Here is an 18,583-nt window from a genome sequence, read left to right on the forward strand (position 1 = left end):
TTTCACTAACATTAAATAGGATTCTTCACCCCAAATGTTTCCATAAAATTGCCTGGCGATGTCAACAGCATTGAATCTCAGAGCAATGGCATTCACAGTTTCTGTTTTATGAATGAGTTCTTCACAGTCTTTCAGCTGGGGATATTTCAGTTCGTCTTGTTGATTAAGAAGTTCTTCAAGTGACGTCTTTAGAATGGTTTGAAGTCGCGCTCTTCCCATAGAAATGTCAAAGGATTGGGGTAGATTTTCCTCTCTGACAGGTTCGTCGGATACGCTTTCGTAGGCTTCACAAAAGTTCATGTTTTGATAAACGAGGTTGGTGACAATATCGCTGATAGGGCTAAAGTTGGACATCAGTTCTTCCCACTGCGTCGTTGTAATGCTGAGGCTACTTTTTTCATCTACTTGAGCAGAAAGTTGTTTGAGAGTGAAGTGGGAATCTTTATATGTGACTACAAAGTTCTTGGGCAACTCCAGATTTAGTGTCAGATTTAGTGTGTCAGCAGGTCTGGTTCCTCCACTGTCATGTTGGTTGCGAGAACATTCAAACACCATGGCTCAAAATTCACTCCTCGTCTTGACGGATAGTAAGCTTTACCATATTTGACATACTCTCGGATGTGCACAGTCACTTTTCCCTTGTAAATGCTGGGTCCCACAAAGACATTGTTTCCCATGTGAGTGAGCTCCTCTGGAATAGCGTCTTCGGTGAAAAGTCCTTTGCGCTGAAAAAAAAAAATTCAGTTGGTATAGAATACATTAAAAATGGGGTCACATACAATATCAACTTTGACGTATAAACTACGTTTCGCAAATACGTACTTTTTTCTCGAAATGGGTTGTTTCTTCAGCTTTTCTTTTGGCACAAGAGCTAGTTGATTCTCTGGGAACAACTAGGGTGCGGTCTTCATGGTTCAACACTTTATCGTTCAAAGACATAGGTTTTTTCTCAAACAAGTTTTCCATCTGAAAAAAAGTAAAGACAAATTAAGCACATATTGCAAATTCAACTCTTTTTTAAGTATAAAAGTATTTAAGTATAAAAATATTTTAAGTATAAAGTATTTTAAGTATAAAGTATTTTAAGTATAAAGTATTTTAAGTATAAAGTAAGTATTTAAAGATTAAAAATCTAAAAACAGTAACTTTTCAAAACGTTACTTACTTCTTTGTTGTTTCGTGCCTGATCCATTCGAAGCAGTGAAGAAAGATTGTCGAAGCAAAAGCAGGTACGTACACTCAGGGCGACAGGCAGGAAAGAAATGCGGAACGTTGCTCGGGATAACCTTATATCGGGTAGGAACTCTTTATTTCATCTCAACGGTGATTGGTTAAGAGACGGTGAGGTCATATTTCAAAGAATCTGATTGGTTCACAGAAAAGTATCCCTACACCTTAGCGAAGGCATACAAAGGTGTGATACGGCAGACGCCATTTTGTAAAACAACATGTCCTAACAAGAAATGGATGATGTCATTCCAAACACGTGGTTCAAGAGTTCGTTGCCACAAAACCTAAAAATATATATTCAATGCCACAAAAAATAAAAACTTTGAGACATAAAATCGTTGCCACAGAATCAAAACGAAACTTTCATGATGTCATTCCGTCTACGTCATTCCTTCCATCTACGTCATTTCCGGTTGTCACGTGATTCAAGATGGCGGCGACCACGCCCCTTTTCTGTGTCGTCACTTCCGCCTACCGAGTACCTGCGGTTACTACTCTCACCGCGTTTTACAATACCGCTGCTGATTCAGCAAACTTTGAATATCACGTTGAACGATTAACAATTCTCCGAGGCAAGCACACAGGCCGAAACGCGGGGTTCTTCAATTTCTGGCTAACTACCTCCGCGCTCGTGAAGTAAGAACAGCACACCTCGAACTCGTTTCTATTCTATTTAACTCAGAATACTTCCGCTGATAATTTGAATCCTTGCGCGTTCTACTAAAATTTACATACTCTGGCATTGGCTTTTCCAGGGGAAAGTAAGGCTTGACAGGAAAGATAGTTTAAACTTAAAATAAATGTTAGTTAAAATAAATATAAATCCTACAACCTTCAGAAAATAATAAGAGATATGAAGCCGAGTTCTACCACCACCCATGGAAATAGAACAGTCTTTGTTTCTAAACATCTTTCCAACTGTTCCCACGTATTCCTATACAACAACATTAATAATTCTTCACTACATCCTGTCTATCTTGGACCGTATCCTGTAAGAGCAAGAAAGTATTTCGATATTGAAATCCAAGAAAAAGTATAAAGAGTTTCAATAGACAGACTAAAGCCATGTTTCCTAGTGCAAGATTCTGATGTTCCTCTCCAAAACTCCCATTCCAAGAAAGCGGAACTTGGGGAAACACTTGCACTCAAGAACACTGAAGAAAATTCAGAAATTCACCAAGACTACTCTCGAACCGGCAGACATGTGAAGTTCCCCAGTCACTTGAAAGACTATCTTCCATAGCTGCTGTCACTAGGAAAGGGGTGTGTAGTGTCGCTTCAGTTCCGTCAAGTTTCTAATTAAGTTTAGTTGAGGCGGATTGGCAACACTTTCTAGTCTCCGCGAAGAACGAAGTAAACAAAGTTCGGTTTTCTGTCACGCGATTCAACGTGCATGTAAAATGTAAATAAATTTATAAATAAGTGTCTATAACTTCGTAAGGAATAAAATATTGGTTCTATTGGAGTCATTGAAGTTTTATTTTCCTACATTTGCATACGAGACACTTCAGTGACAAATAACAGGTTCCAAGAGATAAAAGCATAGCCTTATGGTAATGCTCTTTTCTCCCATGCAAGAGATGGCGGGTTCGAATCCCGTTCTTGGGGTTATTTTTAAAATTCAGGGAAAATAGTATTAAATTCAATAAAAATTAATTAAAGGTAATAATTAAAATAATGACGCACTAAATAATTAAAATACTCATTAAAAAGAGTAAATAATTAAAATTAATGACGTGTCAAATAATTAAAAATAATAAATTAAAAGTGATGTCTAAACATCAATTTAATTTATTATTTTTAATTTGTGCCAAATTTAATTATTTGCCATAAACATAAAAAATAGGGTCGTTGCCACACCACAAAAAGGAAACTATACATGACGTCTCTCCGTCTACATCATCCCATATATCAACGTCACTTCCTGTTGTCACGTGATCCAAGATGGCGGATACCAGGCCTCCTTTTCTGTGGCGTCACGTCCGCCGCCCGGTTACCTGCGCTTACTACTGATCAAATATAAGCAATTGTGAAGATTTCACTACCTGATTGAAGGAATTTGAAATAAACGCAGACGAATGTTGGATATTCCGGCAAAAATATCCATGTAAAATATTATTTAATAAGTGGTAAATAACATGAAGAAATATGTAATAACATCTGAGCCCAAATGATATCTTTACATAAAACTATGCATATGAGAAAAATATTTATACCAATTATATATGTAAATAGAAGTCAGTAATTTTTATAGCAGTCTATATGAAAAAGATGTTATAATAACCAATGCAGAATTTTATTCAAAGTGAACTTTACTAATTTGGATTCGTATATATTTAGTGTGTTAAATTTCATTTAATAACTGCTCACTCTTACATGTACTGTATGCACAAGAAATACTCATCAAACTAAACGAATTTATCTTATTCACAACGAATATAAATTTACTTACGTATTAACTTTTAACGTTAACAATGAATATAATCAGATCATACGCAATATTACACTTTAAAAAGCAATTGTGACGATTTCACTACCTGATTGAAGGAATTTGAAACAAACACAGACAAATACAAAAATGGATATGTTGGAATGCAAGCTCTGAAATAAGAAACACTAGATTCATTGTCACAGTTCTAGTCCTTCTCAGCAGAATAAAAAAAAATTGTGTTAGTAAATGCATAATATTCTAGGCTAATTATAGCTTGAGTAATTTTCTCAATGTAAAGAGCCATACTATGCTGTGAACATCAATCCAAATATTAATGCGTGAAAAAAATCGCGAAAGTGAAATGTCAGGGAGTCGTCCAGATAAGCTTGCTTCCCAGTTGTTGAGCCAAATCTTTTCGGATCATCGTAATGTTGGCTCCTGTATCTATCGTCATATTGCAGGGAACTCCATTAATATATCCTATTATGAAAAGTCCCTACCACCTCTCACTGCAGAAATCTGAAGCGCTTTAAACTGGGGCTTTTCTTTATTTGGCAACTTCCGCCCCGCGAGATAGCCACTAATTAGTTTCGCTGCTACTTGTTAGGAGAGGCAGGAGCGTAGCTAGCTGAATTGGCGCCCGGGGCATGATACCTTTCTGGCGCACCCCCCCCTCCGAAAAACATATAGTCATGTAATATATAGAATATACTCGTAATAAGAATATAAGACAAAAATAAAAGATTACAGTACCTAGCTTAAAATATTCTATAATATATTATGAATAGTCACTGCAAGTACTCTTCTACAAAATACTGTTTTGTTTTTTCGAGATATATAGGGACACAGGCTCAGGTTAGGCTTTACATTTGAGGCAAAAGAATCTTGTTAAAAAACCAAGACTGGAATTGGATTCGGAAATTTGTCTGTCAGTAGAAAAATCGGAATAAATTAAAGATGTTACTAGAACTAGTTAAAGATGGTTATCTAGAATAATCCGTCATCTAGAATAAGATGTTATTTATTGAACATACTTAATTAATTTTAAAAAAAGGAAAATTTTCAAACAATTTAAAAGTTAATATATATAAGGTCCGCTATATTTAATAATAATATAATATTATAATAAATGAATACAATTAATTATTATGTATATATTTTTCTTGCCTTTGATGAAGCAAATTTATCAATTACTTCATCAAAGTCGATCACTTAAAATTTTTCTCTTTCTACACTTAAGAATGCTAGGTCACTTAGGCGATCTTGCCCCATCGTTGATCGTAGATGTGTCAAAATTAATTTTAATTTGCTACTGAAATAGTAAGGAGTATTTGTAGAGCGACTCTCAGGTTTGGAAAAACATCTTCTCCATACGATATTTTAAAGGTAAAGAAGCTGTAATGGAGTTTTTAGGTTAACTTTTTCTACTGGTGAGTAACATCTTGCAATCACATATTTCGACATAGAAGTTTTCTGTTAAAATCTGTATTATAAAATTCACCCAAATTTTTACAATTCTTTTCAAGATGGTTATCAACATTACCCTTGTTTAATAAATTTTCAACGTCCAGTAAAAATCCAAATTTGGAGTTAAGATTACTTAATCGTGTAAATCGCTTCTTTATTTCCTGCTGCAGACGATCAAAAACGTTGCTTTAAAATTCCTTTTAGTATCTTGTAACCTAAGCTGCACACGATCAATTTTCCTCAAGATTTTATGCGAGAAGTATACTAAAGTTATGAAACTAAATTTCAGCATATTTTGCAATAAAAGTGCAGCTTCACTTCTGGTGTCACTTGTGGTAGTACTATCCTCTGCTAATTTTTCTAATAATTCTTCCAGTCTTCCAACAATAACGCTAACCGCTTCTGCTTTGGCGCTCCATCGTGTTTCAGATTGTTGTTTACCAGTTTTCTTTAAAGCATTTTTTAATAATCCCCATCGTGATGTTGAACGTGAGAAAAGGAGATATACGTTTTCAGTTATTCCAAAGCATGTTATAACAATTGGATCTTGCTTAGCTGCAGTGACTTCTACTAAATTTAATGAGGGGTTATCAAAATTTACAAATCATGCTTTATTATTTTTTCATAATTCTTTGTTGAACGCCAGATATGTGACCTGACATAATGGCAGCATTATCATAATATTGTAATCTACAATTTGTTAATGAAATCTGATCGGAATTTCATTTTTCTAAAATTGTATTTTCAATTGATGCTGCATCTTTAGCATGTATTTCAACAAATCTTTAAAAAGATTCTTTGATGGAAACTTTTCTGTTGGTAAAATTAATATCTATATTAGTAGTAACCGGTAGGCGGAAGTGACGTCACAGAAAAGGGGCGTGGTCACCACCATCTTGAACAACCGGAAATGACGTAGATGGAAGGAATGACGTAGACGGAATGACATCATCAAAGTTTTGTTTTTATTCTGTGGCAAAGATTTTGTTTTCAAAGTTTTTATTTTTTGTGGCATCGAATATATTTTTTTAGGTTTTGTGGCAACGAGCTCTAAACCACGTGTTTGGAATGACATCATTTATTTCTTGTTGGGGCATGTTGTCTTACAAAATGGCGTCTGCCGTATCACACCTTTGTATACCTCTGCTCAGGTGTATGGATACTTTTCTGTGGACCAATCAGATTCTTTGAAACATGACAACATAACTTTACCGTCTCTTAACCAATCACCGTTCAGATGAAATAAAGAGTTCCTACCCGACATAAGGCTATCCCGAGCAACGTTCCGCATTTCTTTCCTGCCTGTTGCCTAGAGTGTACGTACCTGCTCTTGCTTAGACAATCATTCTTCACTGCTTTGAATGGATCAGGCACGAAACCACAAAGAGGTAAGTACCTTTTTGAAAATATACTGTTTTTACAATTTTAATCTTTAAAAATAGTTGAATGGAGGAAGAAGACTAAATCTGACACTAAATCTGAAGTTGCCCAAGAATTTTGTAGTCACGTATAAGGATTCCCTCTTTACTCTGAAACAACTTTCTGCTCAAGGAAATGAAAAAAGTAGCCTCAGCATTACAACTACGCAGTGGGAAGAACTGATGACCAAATTTAGCCGTATCAGCGACATTGTCACCTAGTCTCGTTTATCAAAACATGAACTTTTGTGAAGCCTACGAAAGCATATCCGACGAACCTGTTAAGGAGGAAAATCTTCCCCAGTCCTTCGACATTTCTATGGGAAGAGCACGCCTCCAAACCATTCTAAAGATGTCGCTTGAAGAGCTTCTTAACCAACAAGAAGAACTAAAATATCCCAAGAGCATAGACTGTGAAGAACTTGTTCATAAAACAGAAACTGTGAATGCCATTTCTGTGAGATTCAATGCTGCTGACATCGCCAGACAATTTTACGGAAATATTTCGGGTGAAGAATCCTATTTAATGTTACTGAAACCTGCTCACTACATTACCAAGGACTTTTTAAAATGTGTTTGTTTAAACCATGTACTCGATGAAGTAAGAAACACATTTTGTACTACCAATGGTGTCTTAGTATTGAATACTATGAATATTTGTAAATTAATTAGGATACTCAATAAAATTTTATTTTGTTTTAAAATGGCCTCATGACTGTCTCCAGTTTCAGACCTTATTTAAAAGGATTAATCTGTAATGAACACTTAAATAATTTTTAAATATACCTATTAAGTACAAACCTATTGATTTTTATTGAGTATAAATATGGTTGTTCTTAAACATATATATCATTACTTGTTCAAATTTTGAAATGTTAAGTAGCATTTCATTTTCTCTCTTGTACATGTGTTAACCTATTTTCTGGAACCTTTATATCGGCAAGATATTAGAAACTCTGGCATTATTTCCCTATTCTATTTAAATATATATAAATGAATATCAGTGTACGTTTAGATCATAACAACTGTTGCAATAAACGCAGCTCTGTCTCAGACCTATGGGGATCCACAGGTCCCCGCAAGTTTTGAGGGTGTTGCTGCTTTGCATCGTGCTTTAAAAGGTCGCGTAAAAACAAAAGACATTCAGAAATGGTTGAAAACCAAGGATTCTTATACTTTGCACAAGCCTTTGAGGCAAAAGTTTGCCAGGAACAGAGTCATCGTAGGAGGCTTAAACGAGCAATTTCAATCTGATTTAGTGGATATGCAATCCCTGGCGTCTTTTAATGATGGATATAAATATTTGCTGACCTGTATAGACATCCTTTCGAAATACGCTTGGGCTATCCCTCTCAAAGATAAACATCTACGTCTATCCTATCCGCTTTCGAAAAGATATTTTCGGAACGTACACCCGGATCATTACAAACAGATGCTGGAAAAGAGTTTACCAATAAACAAGTTCAAAATTTTTTGAAAAAGAGAAACCTTCAGTTTTTCACGACACATAATACAACCAAAGCTTCTGTCATAAAACGATTTAACCGAACTCTAACAAAAATGTGGAAATACTTTGCCGAAGTGAATACACGAAAGTACATTGATGTGATAGATAAATTGATATCCAGTTATAACAATACATGGCATCGTAGTATTAAGACAGAACCTGTATCCGTTACGCTACAAAATCAAGAAAAAATTTGGAAAACGCTGTATGGTCAGCAACCAGTACAAAACCCTATTTCTTCAGATTTAAAGATTGGAGATACGGTACGCATCAGCCTAGAAAAATGCTCTTTGAGAAAGGATACGAACAAAACTGGACACGAGAAGTTTTTACAATCTATAAAATTATTCGACGGATTCCTCTTGTCTATAAACTGTAAGATCTAGCAGGAGAAGTTATACAAGGAACTTTTTACAAACAATAACTTCAAAAGGTTTCGGACTCTGGTTATTATCCTGTAGACAAAGTTTTAAAAAAGAGGAAACGTCGCGGGAAAATAGAATACTTTGTGAAATTTCAGGGGTACCCTGAAAGCTTCAATGCTTGGGTGGATGATGTGAGAAGAGTATAAAAGCCCCGTACATTCTGCTTATCTGTCATTTAAACGAAACATGTCTTTCTTAATCACACTGATCAGCTACAGCTCCACGCGTTTTTTTTCCAGACAACAAAATATCACAATTTACCACTCAGCTTCCTACTCTGATGGATATAAATAGTCAGTGGGAGTTATCTCTTGTGGACTTTATTTACCCTCACACATGGTATAACGTCCTAAAAGACAATAATTTATTTGGATTTGATTTGGGTGATGGAAAATTGGAAGGTAGAAGAGTGCCTCCAGGAAGTTATGAAATGATACCAGATTTATTAAAAGCCATGAAACTACCTTCCCATAAAAATAAGATTGAATTCAGTTATCATCCTGTCACGAAAAAAGTGACCATACCATTAAAACCGACGAAAACTGCAAAGTCCTTCTTCATGAAGGATTAGCTGAGCTTCTGGGTTCGAGCCGGGTGTTTACAAAGGATTGGAACAAAGTCCTTTTGTAGCCGATCTAAAAGTATCTTTTCCTGTCATGTATGTGTATTGTGATCTCGTAGAACCTCAAATTGTGGGAGATGTACAAGCCCCGTTGTTAAAAATTGTCACCGTAGAAGGAAATGACGGAGACATCATAAACGCTCATTACCCCCGGCCCTTTTACTTGCCAGTTATCCGCGAGCATTTTCAGACTATACATATTGACATAAGACTTCACTCTGGAGATTTAGTACCATTCGAAACAGGCAAAGTATTTCTTGTGTAGCATTTTCGTCTGAGACAAATTCTATAAAAGAAGCCTTCATTTGGAAATTGATGTCATTTGGATTGTGTATGGAAGATTAGAAGCATCAAACATGAGGGTGCCTTATACGTGTTGCACGAAAAAATTTGAAGGTTATTATTTAGCTCAAACTGGAAATGGATTACCTTACTATCAAGGAACCATTTTACTGAAAGGTTATGGTATTGGTGGATTTTTTGCAAAGCTGTTTCGCAGTGCTATGCCTTTTTTGATGAGTGGAGCCAAAACAGTTGGAAAATAAGCTTTGCGGACTGGAACACAAATTGCAAAAGACGTATTGTCAGGGGAAACTTTTAAAGTCTCCCTCAAAACCAGATCTAAAGAAGCTTGCAAAAAATTAGCGAGGATAGCAGTTCAGAAAGCAGACGAGATGATTGGTCACAGAAGGTTTAAAAGGAAGCGCAAAACCCCCAAACACTTCAAAAAAGCTCCTGGAAGTGATCAAATTACAAATAAAATGCTTTCTACCTTACCTAGAAACTTATCAGTAAATTCGCTAGTATTCTCAACGCTTGTCTTACTCTCAACTATTTCCTTGATTCTTGGAAGCAAGCCAAGACCTTTCGTCTTCCCAAACCGGGTAATGATGTGACCAAGCCTGATGGCTATCGTCCTATCAGTTTGTTATCCAGCCTTGGTAAAATTTATGAAAGATTTATTCTCACTAGATTGGAACCTTTTCTTTACCTGCTACCTAATGATTAGTACGGATTCAGAAAAAACCTCAGTACTACTCGACAACTAGTAAGAATTGTAGAATTTGTGGGATCTGCATTCCATAACAAGCAAAGTGTTGCGCTCCTTATGCTGGACGTGGCAAAAGCCTTTGACCGCGTCTGGCATGAGGGGTTCGTCTTCAAGCTTATCAACTTGGGACTTCCTAGAGAACTCATTCTTCTGATCTTCTCCTTTTTGCAGAACCGCACTTTCTTCGTCGCTCAAGGAAATTAAAAATCTAATTCAAGACCTATAAGATCCAGCGTCCCACAAGGAAGTATTCTCGGTACAGTACTATATATTTTCTACATATCAGATTTTTCTCACCCTGGTTTGGACAATTACTCTCTGTTAGCATGTTATGCCGACGATACGGCGATTGCAATTAAATCCATCCAAGCTAATCATGCAATAGACAAAATACAAAATTACCTCTATGCCGTAGAAGACTGGTGCACAAATTGGCGCGTAAAAATCAATGCTAGCAAGTCACAACTTTTAATTCTTAGCAAAACTAAGAAAAACATTGCTTTTAAAGACCTCTACCTTTTTCAGGAAGCTGTTCCTCTGGTCACAAAGGCCGAATACTTAGGAATTATTTTGAACCAAAGGCTCACATGGTCTAATCACATTAATAGTGTCAAGAGCAAAGCCATGGGCATAATATGCAGATTTTTCCCGGTCATTGGAAAATATTCAAATCTTAGCTTGCGTACCAAAAAACACATATATATACCACTTGCATTCGACCGATACTTTGTTATGCTGCTCCTGCTTGGAACACGGTCACTCAAACTCAACTGCATCAATTACAAGTAGTGCAAAACAAATTTCTGCGCATTATTACTGATTTACACTATCTTATCCGCAATAAACTTTTACACAGAGACTTAAAACTTGAGACGATTCCAGATTACATCAGAAGATCTAATGAAAAATTCTTCAACAAAGCTGTGCAATGTGACTTTGTTAATTACTCCCAAGTCTTTAATTATGAAATTCTCTTCGAAGATAGAAGCGTCAGACCACTTGCAGCTCACACCTTCATGGGAGGAGACGACAACTTTTTCACTTAGATCCTCAATTGTTAGCTATTTATACTTCCAATGCATCTGATTTTGATTGAAGTTCTTGAATTTGTCATTGGAACCATTGCTGTAGCGTATCTTCTCGTATTGTTGTCATTGATTTCCATTGTCTTGGGTCCTCCTTGAAAGCTATGATCGCTCGTCACGTTTTGCGAACTTGTCCGATTGGATTGTCTTGCTCTTTTTAGTACATATCTTCTTCCCCTTATCTACGTTTTCTCATCTGAGATTTTCTCCACGTACGGATTTATTTATGTCAAGTGCCCTTGGGCTTTAATTCTGGAACCGGCAACATTGCTCTTCGCAATAGTTCGGTCAATTATAGAGTCTAAGTCCAAACACTTCATTTCGTCTAAAGCCAGGAAGGTGCAACGACGTGATATTTTTGACTCGTAATGGCTTTTCTGTTAAAAGATTCTCCAGAATGGGCAAAATCCGAATTCGATTTATTTTTGCTACCTCCCACACAAACAGTTATCGAAAAAGGTCAGTGGGTTGAATTGCATCCATTAGCCAATGTATCGGAAGGAAGTCCTGTCGAGTTCAATGTTTCTGGAAGCGGAGATGACTACCTAGACTTATCACAGACACAACTCTACGTCAAAGTGAAAATTTTTAAAAATGATGGCAAGCTAATCACGGCTGAAAGTAAAGTGGGACCTGCCAATCTCTTTTTACATTCTATGTTTTCTCAAGTGGATATTAGCTTAAACGAAAGACTCGTTTCCACCAGTAATAACACGTATCCTTACAGAGCCATGATAGAAAAATTACTGAATCATGGTTTTGATACGAAAACGTCTCAACTGTCATCAGAATTGTTTTTCAAAGATACAGCAGGACGTATGAATGTTTTTGATACTCAAGACACCCCGCCGAATGAAGAATTCAATCAACGAGCAGAATTGTTTAAACTGAGTGCCTCGGTCGATATGATTGGCCGATTGCACTTGGATATGTTTCATCAGGAAAGACTTTTGCTGAATATGGTGGATATGAAAATTAAACTCATACGCAGCAAACCCGAATTTTGTTTACTGGGAGATGGTGAATTTAAAGTCGTACTCGAACATGCTTCTTTGTTTGTAAGAAAAGTGAGAGTTAGCCCTGGTGTTGTGCTAGGACATGCAAAAAGCCTAGAAAAATCAACAGCCAAATATCCCATTCAAAGAGTACTATGCAAAGCCTATTCCATTCCCACTGGAAATATGACTTTTATTCAAGATAAAATTTTCATAGGCCAAATGCCTAATCGTATTGTGGTGACTTGCGTCGATAATGATGCCTTCAATGGAAACTATAAAAAGTCTCCTTTCGAATTCAAGCATTATAATATGAACTTTATCGGCGTTTATGTAGATGGTCAACCGGTACCTCATAATCCTCTTCAATCTAATTTTGAGAAAAACTATTTTATACGAGCTTATCAGAATTTATTTACAAATGCAGACGACCGAGGACTTTACCTTTCAAGATCAGAATTTTCAAAGGGATATACCTTATTTCGCTTCGATTTGTCACCTGATCTTTGTGATGGCTCTCATTTAAATCTGATTCGACACAGCAACTTAAGATTAGAAATAAAATTTGACAGTCCTTTAGAACAAACTGTTACCTAAAGCCAGGAAGGTGCAAAGACGTGATATTTTTGACTCGTAATGGCTTTTCTGTTAAAAGATTCTCCAGAATGTGCAAAATCCGAATTGGATTTATTTTCGTTACCTCCCACTCAAACAGTGATAGAAAAAGGTCAGTGGGTTGAATTTCATCCATTAGCCAATGTGTCGGAAGGACGTCCTGTTGAATTCAATGTTTCTGGAAGCGGAGACGAATACTTTGACTTATCACAGACACAACTCTATGTGAAAGTGAAAATTTTAAAAAGTGATGGCAAGCCTATTACCTCTGAAAGTAAAGTAGGACCTGTCAATCTGTTTTTACATTCCATGTTTTCACAAGTGGATATTAGTTTAAATGAAAGACTCGTTTCTACCAGTAATAACACTTATCCCTACAGAGCCATGATAGAAAAATTACTGAATCATGGATTTGATACGAAAACTTCGCAACTTTCATCAGAATTGTTTTTTAAAGATACAGCAGGACGTATGAATGTTTTTGATATTGAAGATACTCAGCCGAACGAAGGATTCAACCAACGAGCAGAATTGTTTAAACTGAGTGCCTCAGTCGATATGATTGGCCGGTTGCATTTGGATATGTTTCATCAAGAAAGACTTTTGTTGAATATGGTGTATATGAAGATTAAACTCATACGCAGCAAACCAGAATTTTGTTTATTGGGTGAAGGTGAATTTAAAGTTTTACTCGAACAAGCTTCTTTGTTTGTAAGAAAAGTGAGAGTCAGTCCGGGTGTTGTGCTAGGACATGCCATAAGCCTAGAAAATTCGACATCCAAATATCCCATTAATAGAGTGTTCTGCAAAGCCTATTCTATTCCAACGGGAAATATGAGTTTTATTCAAGACAATATTTTCATAGGTCAAATGCCTAATCGTATTGTGGTGGCATGTGTCGATAATGATGCCTTTAACGGAAACTATAAAAAGTCTCCTTTTGAATTCAAGCATTATAATATGAACTTTATCGGCGTTTATGTGGATGGTCAACCGGTACCTCATAATCCTCTTCAGCCTAATTTTGACAAAAATCATTTCATACGAGCTTATCAGTATTTATGAATGCAGACGACAGAGGACTTTACCTTTCAAGATCAGAATTTTCAAAATGATATTCCTTATTTCGCTTCGACCTGTCACCTGACCTTTGTGATGGCTCTCATTTAAATCTGGTTCGACACAGCAACTTAAGATTAGAAATAAAATTTGGGACTCGCTTACAACAAACTGTTTCATTATTAGTGCACGCTGAATTTAAAAATTTGATAGAAATCAATAAAGCTCGAAATATTCTATACGACTTTGGAAACTGAGGAATTCATCACAGATTCATCAAATCTTATCTCGAGATCATATTTCTTTGAGATATTATGTGGGTGTTTTTCCTTGTGACAAAATACCTGTGATTCAAAGTTTTCCCTGTGCACTGGTGTTCAATACTGAAAAACATGATGGAAAAGGAACTCATTGACTAGCTGTCTACATTGCAGACAAACAGACTTTGGAATTTTTTTACTCTTATGGACTCCCGCCTCAACTATATGGAAAAGATATCACATCCTTTGTCAAGAAATATCGTCGTGTTTGCTGGAACAAGATATCGCTTCAGAGTTTAACTTCTAATGTATGTGGACATTATTGTATTTATTTTATTATTAAACGATGTCAAGGACTTTGTATGGAACTCATTGTATCACCCTTAGCTGGAAAGAATCACGACTTCCAAATATTTCAATTTGTCAAAAAACGATATGGTGTAAGCATGATTTAAAAAAAATAAAGTTGCTTTTTAAGTTTTAACAATTTGTGTCTTGTATTTCTTTGTATTGTTTCTACACCTACTTAAATAAAATATTACTTTATTCATATAGTTGTATTTTTTTAGATAAGGGTTGGAGAAATAAGGGCATTTTTGGGGATATAAAAGGTCTCTCCATACATAGTGAGAGCACAGTTTGTAAAAAAAATCACGAACACGAACATGGAACGACAAACGATTGTTGCTGTTTTTTTAGTCGTGTGGATATTTTCAAGTATGGGTATCCTACTTTGGACTCATCTGCAATGGACATCTAAATAAGATTTCAACTGTCTTCAAAATAAAACTATACTTGAAATCTATAAAATATATCAAAAGATTGATTCAACAGGATTTATCAAATGCCACGCATTTTCGAATTTTTATTTAAATCACACACATTGCGGAGAAACGATTTGTGAGTGCGTTCAAAACTCTTTACATGTTTTCAAAAATCACTGTTTTAAATTTATAAAAAATATTTGTAATCAAGGAGCGAATGTCTTCTGGTTGCCAATATCCTAAAAGGCTGCTTAGAGATTTTCTGTAAAGTATAAAAGGTCAATATTTTTAAAGTTCCTCTCATTTCCAAAAATGAAACTACCCAAGTTAGTACATCCTTCTACTTGTCTTGTGAGCGGACCAACCGGTTCGGGTAAAACGATTTTTGTGAAGAAATTGATAGATCATAAAATGTTCCATCCCATGCCGACCAATATTATTTATTGCTACGGAAGTTATCAACCTCTTTTTAATTCCATGAAAAACTTAAATTTTGAAGAAGGATTACCATCTATCTACAGACTCTCCAAAATGCTTTAATTATCATAGACGATTTAACGTCTGAATTAGCTAGTGATACTCGCTTAAGCAAACTTTTTACAAAAGGAAGTCATCACCGAAACCTTTCAGTCGTTTTTATAACGCAAAATCTTTTTCACCAAGGTAAGGAGATAAGAAATATTCATTTAAATTCTCATTACCTTGTCCTATACAAAAATCATAGAGATAAAAGCCAAATCATGCATTTAGCTAGGCAAATGTTCCCCGGAAAAGTAAAGGCCTTTCAAGAAATTTTTCAGGATGCTACTTCAACTCCATTTAGCTACTTGCTGATTGATTTACGACCTAAAACAAGCGAAACGCTTCGCCTTCGTACAGTCATCTTTCCTGGGGATAAATACTATGTCTACCAGCACAGATAGTTCATTTCAGTTTGAGACGTCGAATGGCTAACATGTCTCCTCCCATCGTGATCGATTTCGAAGGTTTTCAGAATTGTTAAAGAATTAGCATTTTACTTGAATTGTTAAAGAATTAGCTTTTTACTCCGCGTATGAAGGATATCACAGTTGCTGGTCATTTTTACCTCTTCAGCCTTGGAAAACATTATCACGATCTCAGCAAAAGTGTTTTGCTTGGGTCACAAGAAATCGTCATCACATGAATTGGAATGAGGGTGTTTTACCTTATACTCATCTTCGCATTATTTTGCAGTATTTGTCATCTATGCACTCTGTCATATACGTGAAAGTATTAGAAAAGAAATTATTTTTAGAAAATTTATTATGTAGAGACATCATAAATCTAGACTGTCCTAATATAGAGAATTTTAAAAAGAAACGTTCTTTAACATGTTCGATTCATGCAAAAGGATTTAACTGCTGTGCTTTAACCAAAGCAGCTGCATTTGTTACCTATATAAAAGAAAGTGGGCAAGAAAAAGAGCTCATTTGTCATCAGAATGTCTCATCTGAAGGATGTGGATTATTTAAAACTGTTAGGAAAAAGTCGAACAAAGGCTGTACTTGTTCTGTACTGAAAAAGTGTCCGAATCATCTCATCAAACCAGTATGTGAGTGTGTTTTAAATATTTTAAAAGGAAACGTACCCGTCACCAAACGCGTCAAAAATCGACTCGCCCCTTTTAAAAGAACTTTGAGGAAATTAGCGGACAAAAAAGTACCTCTTTTTAAGAAAAGACGTCTTTTGGTTCAAAAAGGTGACGGTTTTCTATCTTTCCTGATTCCTGCAGCAGTCAGTGTCTTATCCTCTCTTCTCCATGGAACACAGTAAGAAATTCGCTTTGGTAACCGTTGGATCGTATGCACCAGTTTGAAGGTGAACATTTGAGTGATTTAGATACCCAAATTCAAAACATCTTAAAAAAGAATATGGACGATGAAGAAAAGTTCAAATTGTACATCCAGGTTCTGCAAAAGTATGTTACGTTTCCTCATGTGAATGCGCCTGAAAAACAACAGCCTGAACAATTTTCTGAGACAGATGTAGAAATGAAAATTATGCAGACTGTTCCTGTGAAACAGAAAAGAAAGGCACAGAAAATAATGGATTTCTTAAAAAAAACATCAGATTTCCTGGACACACAATAAAGAACTGATTCTGGACAGTCATGTGTTTTCTGGGTCCAACATTGTTCAACTGATAAACTTTCTGTTGAGAAATAGAACTGAAAGACCTACTGCCTTTGAACAGTTTAAAAATGTACTGAATGTGAATAACTATCCTCAAGACTTTGTGAAAAATTTAATGAATATAAAAACTATGTATGCTAGACCTAAAAGAAAATCCTCTTCGAAGCTATGGCTGAAATTGTAATGAAATGTTCATAATAAAATTTAATTTCTGATATTTTGTGTTATGTTTTTCTTTGATAAATTAATATATAAAATCATTTTTTTATTAAACTAATATATACATAATCATAACCCTTATTTTCTAAAAAATATTTTTAAAAACTTACCTTTTATGAAATCCTTTTCAAAAAAGAACAACACCATAATTTTCAAATTTCTGTTTATTTTTTTTTTCTAAATAAGTTTTTACACGCAAATGTATGATATTGTGCATATCATCTTTTTACATACAAACATTTTTGTACATACCATACATTTTACAAAAGTCATTTTTTTTAAAAGCCAAATGGTAAGGTGGTGAAGTCTGCTTGAATCACCCTTTTGTCCAACACAACTTTGTACATTTTTGTTTCGGATTTATTCACAACTTTTCTTCTTTTTGGTTCTCGGGCGATTTTGGAGGGGTTGTGCAGAGCTATGACATCCTTTTGGTCCAGACTACATACCAGACTTTTGATGGCTTCAAAATTTAAGAGCTGGGAATTTCTGAAGTTCAACGAAAATCCTCTGACTTTGCAACAAGTTTTCCCAGTGGCCGTCTGGTACGCATAATTTTTCGGACCTCCTGAAAAAAAAAAAATAAAATAAAATAAAACATGGTGAGAAAAAGACATAACATAAAAAATATGCATTAAACATTTTTTTTTTGGTACATATTAAATAAGGAACTTTTTAAAGGTCCTTACCTGACACGAAGGTTTTGATGATATCTCCATCCAATTCGCCGGTAAATTCCCCTAAGAAGTTACCCAAGGGAGGATCATTGGGACCATTGGTAGCGTAGATGATGGAGTCTGTGTCGTGATACAGGACGTCTCGATCCAGCTTCTCCATTTCACTGTACAGCTTGAGGCGAGCCCAAGCTGCCGTAAACGTCGCTAGAAAAATGTTGGTCGAAGCATCCTGCGGCACAAACTCCTTGGCAGACTCCCATTGTATTGCAGCCACCTCAGTCGTGGGAAGAAAGACATCTTTGATCTGAAAAGAATAGAAGAGTCATGAGTTCACAGCTCAAAACACATGAATAATAGGTCGAAGTTTATAGATGAATAAAATTGATCAGAAAACTTACTTTTCTGGTAGGATCAGCCATCATCTTATTAAAGTCCGACACCGTATGTACATAGGTAAGCTGTCCTTTGTTTATGTTCATACCCCATCTGAAAAGCAAAATCCAACATAAATCATAACGAATTTAAAAAATAAAAATGTTTACAAAAAATTTAAGTACCAAAGAAATCATCTAACCTGCCCCAGAAACTGTTTAGGGCCAACTTGG

The 18,583-nt window shown here is 35.6% G+C and overlaps 3 protein-coding genes across 3 annotated transcripts; 2 read left to right on the plus strand and 1 right to left on the minus strand.

Moving 5' to 3' along the window:
- Positions 1 to 491: 491 nt before the first annotated feature.
- On the minus strand, positions 492 to 1,243 carry LOC146998142 (uncharacterized). Its single transcript, XM_085812373.1, has 3 exons — positions 1,166 to 1,243; positions 823 to 966; positions 492 to 725 (listed from the first exon to the last, which is right to left on the minus strand). Exons 1-3 carry the CDS (start codon positions 1,190 to 1,192, stop codon positions 492 to 494), a joined length of 405 nt encoding a protein of 134 aa, XP_085668499.1. The 5' UTR covers positions 1,193 to 1,243.
- A 10,361-nt stretch (positions 1,244 to 11,604) lies between these two features.
- On the plus strand, positions 11,605 to 12,828 carry LOC146998143 (uncharacterized protein F54H12.2-like). The gene is made up of 2 exons (XM_085812459.1): positions 11,605 to 12,571; positions 12,659 to 12,828. Exons 1-2 carry the CDS (start codon positions 11,605 to 11,607, stop codon positions 12,826 to 12,828), a joined length of 1,137 nt encoding a protein of 378 aa, XP_085668585.1.
- A 39-nt stretch (positions 12,829 to 12,867) lies between these two features.
- Positions 12,868 to 13,911, plus strand: LOC146998144 (uncharacterized protein F54H12.2-like). The gene has a single exon (XM_085812460.1). It carries the CDS (start codon positions 12,868 to 12,870, stop codon positions 13,909 to 13,911), a length of 1,044 nt encoding a protein of 347 aa, XP_085668586.1.
- Positions 13,912 to 18,583: the final 4,672 nt, after the last annotated feature.

This window comes from Stegodyphus dumicola, chromosome 3 (assembly GCF_044657685.1).
Source record: "Stegodyphus dumicola isolate Sdum_Otavi_A_Nest chromosome 3, ASM4465768v1".
Classification (NCBI taxonomy): domain Eukaryota; kingdom Metazoa; phylum Arthropoda; class Arachnida; order Araneae; family Eresidae; genus Stegodyphus; species Stegodyphus dumicola.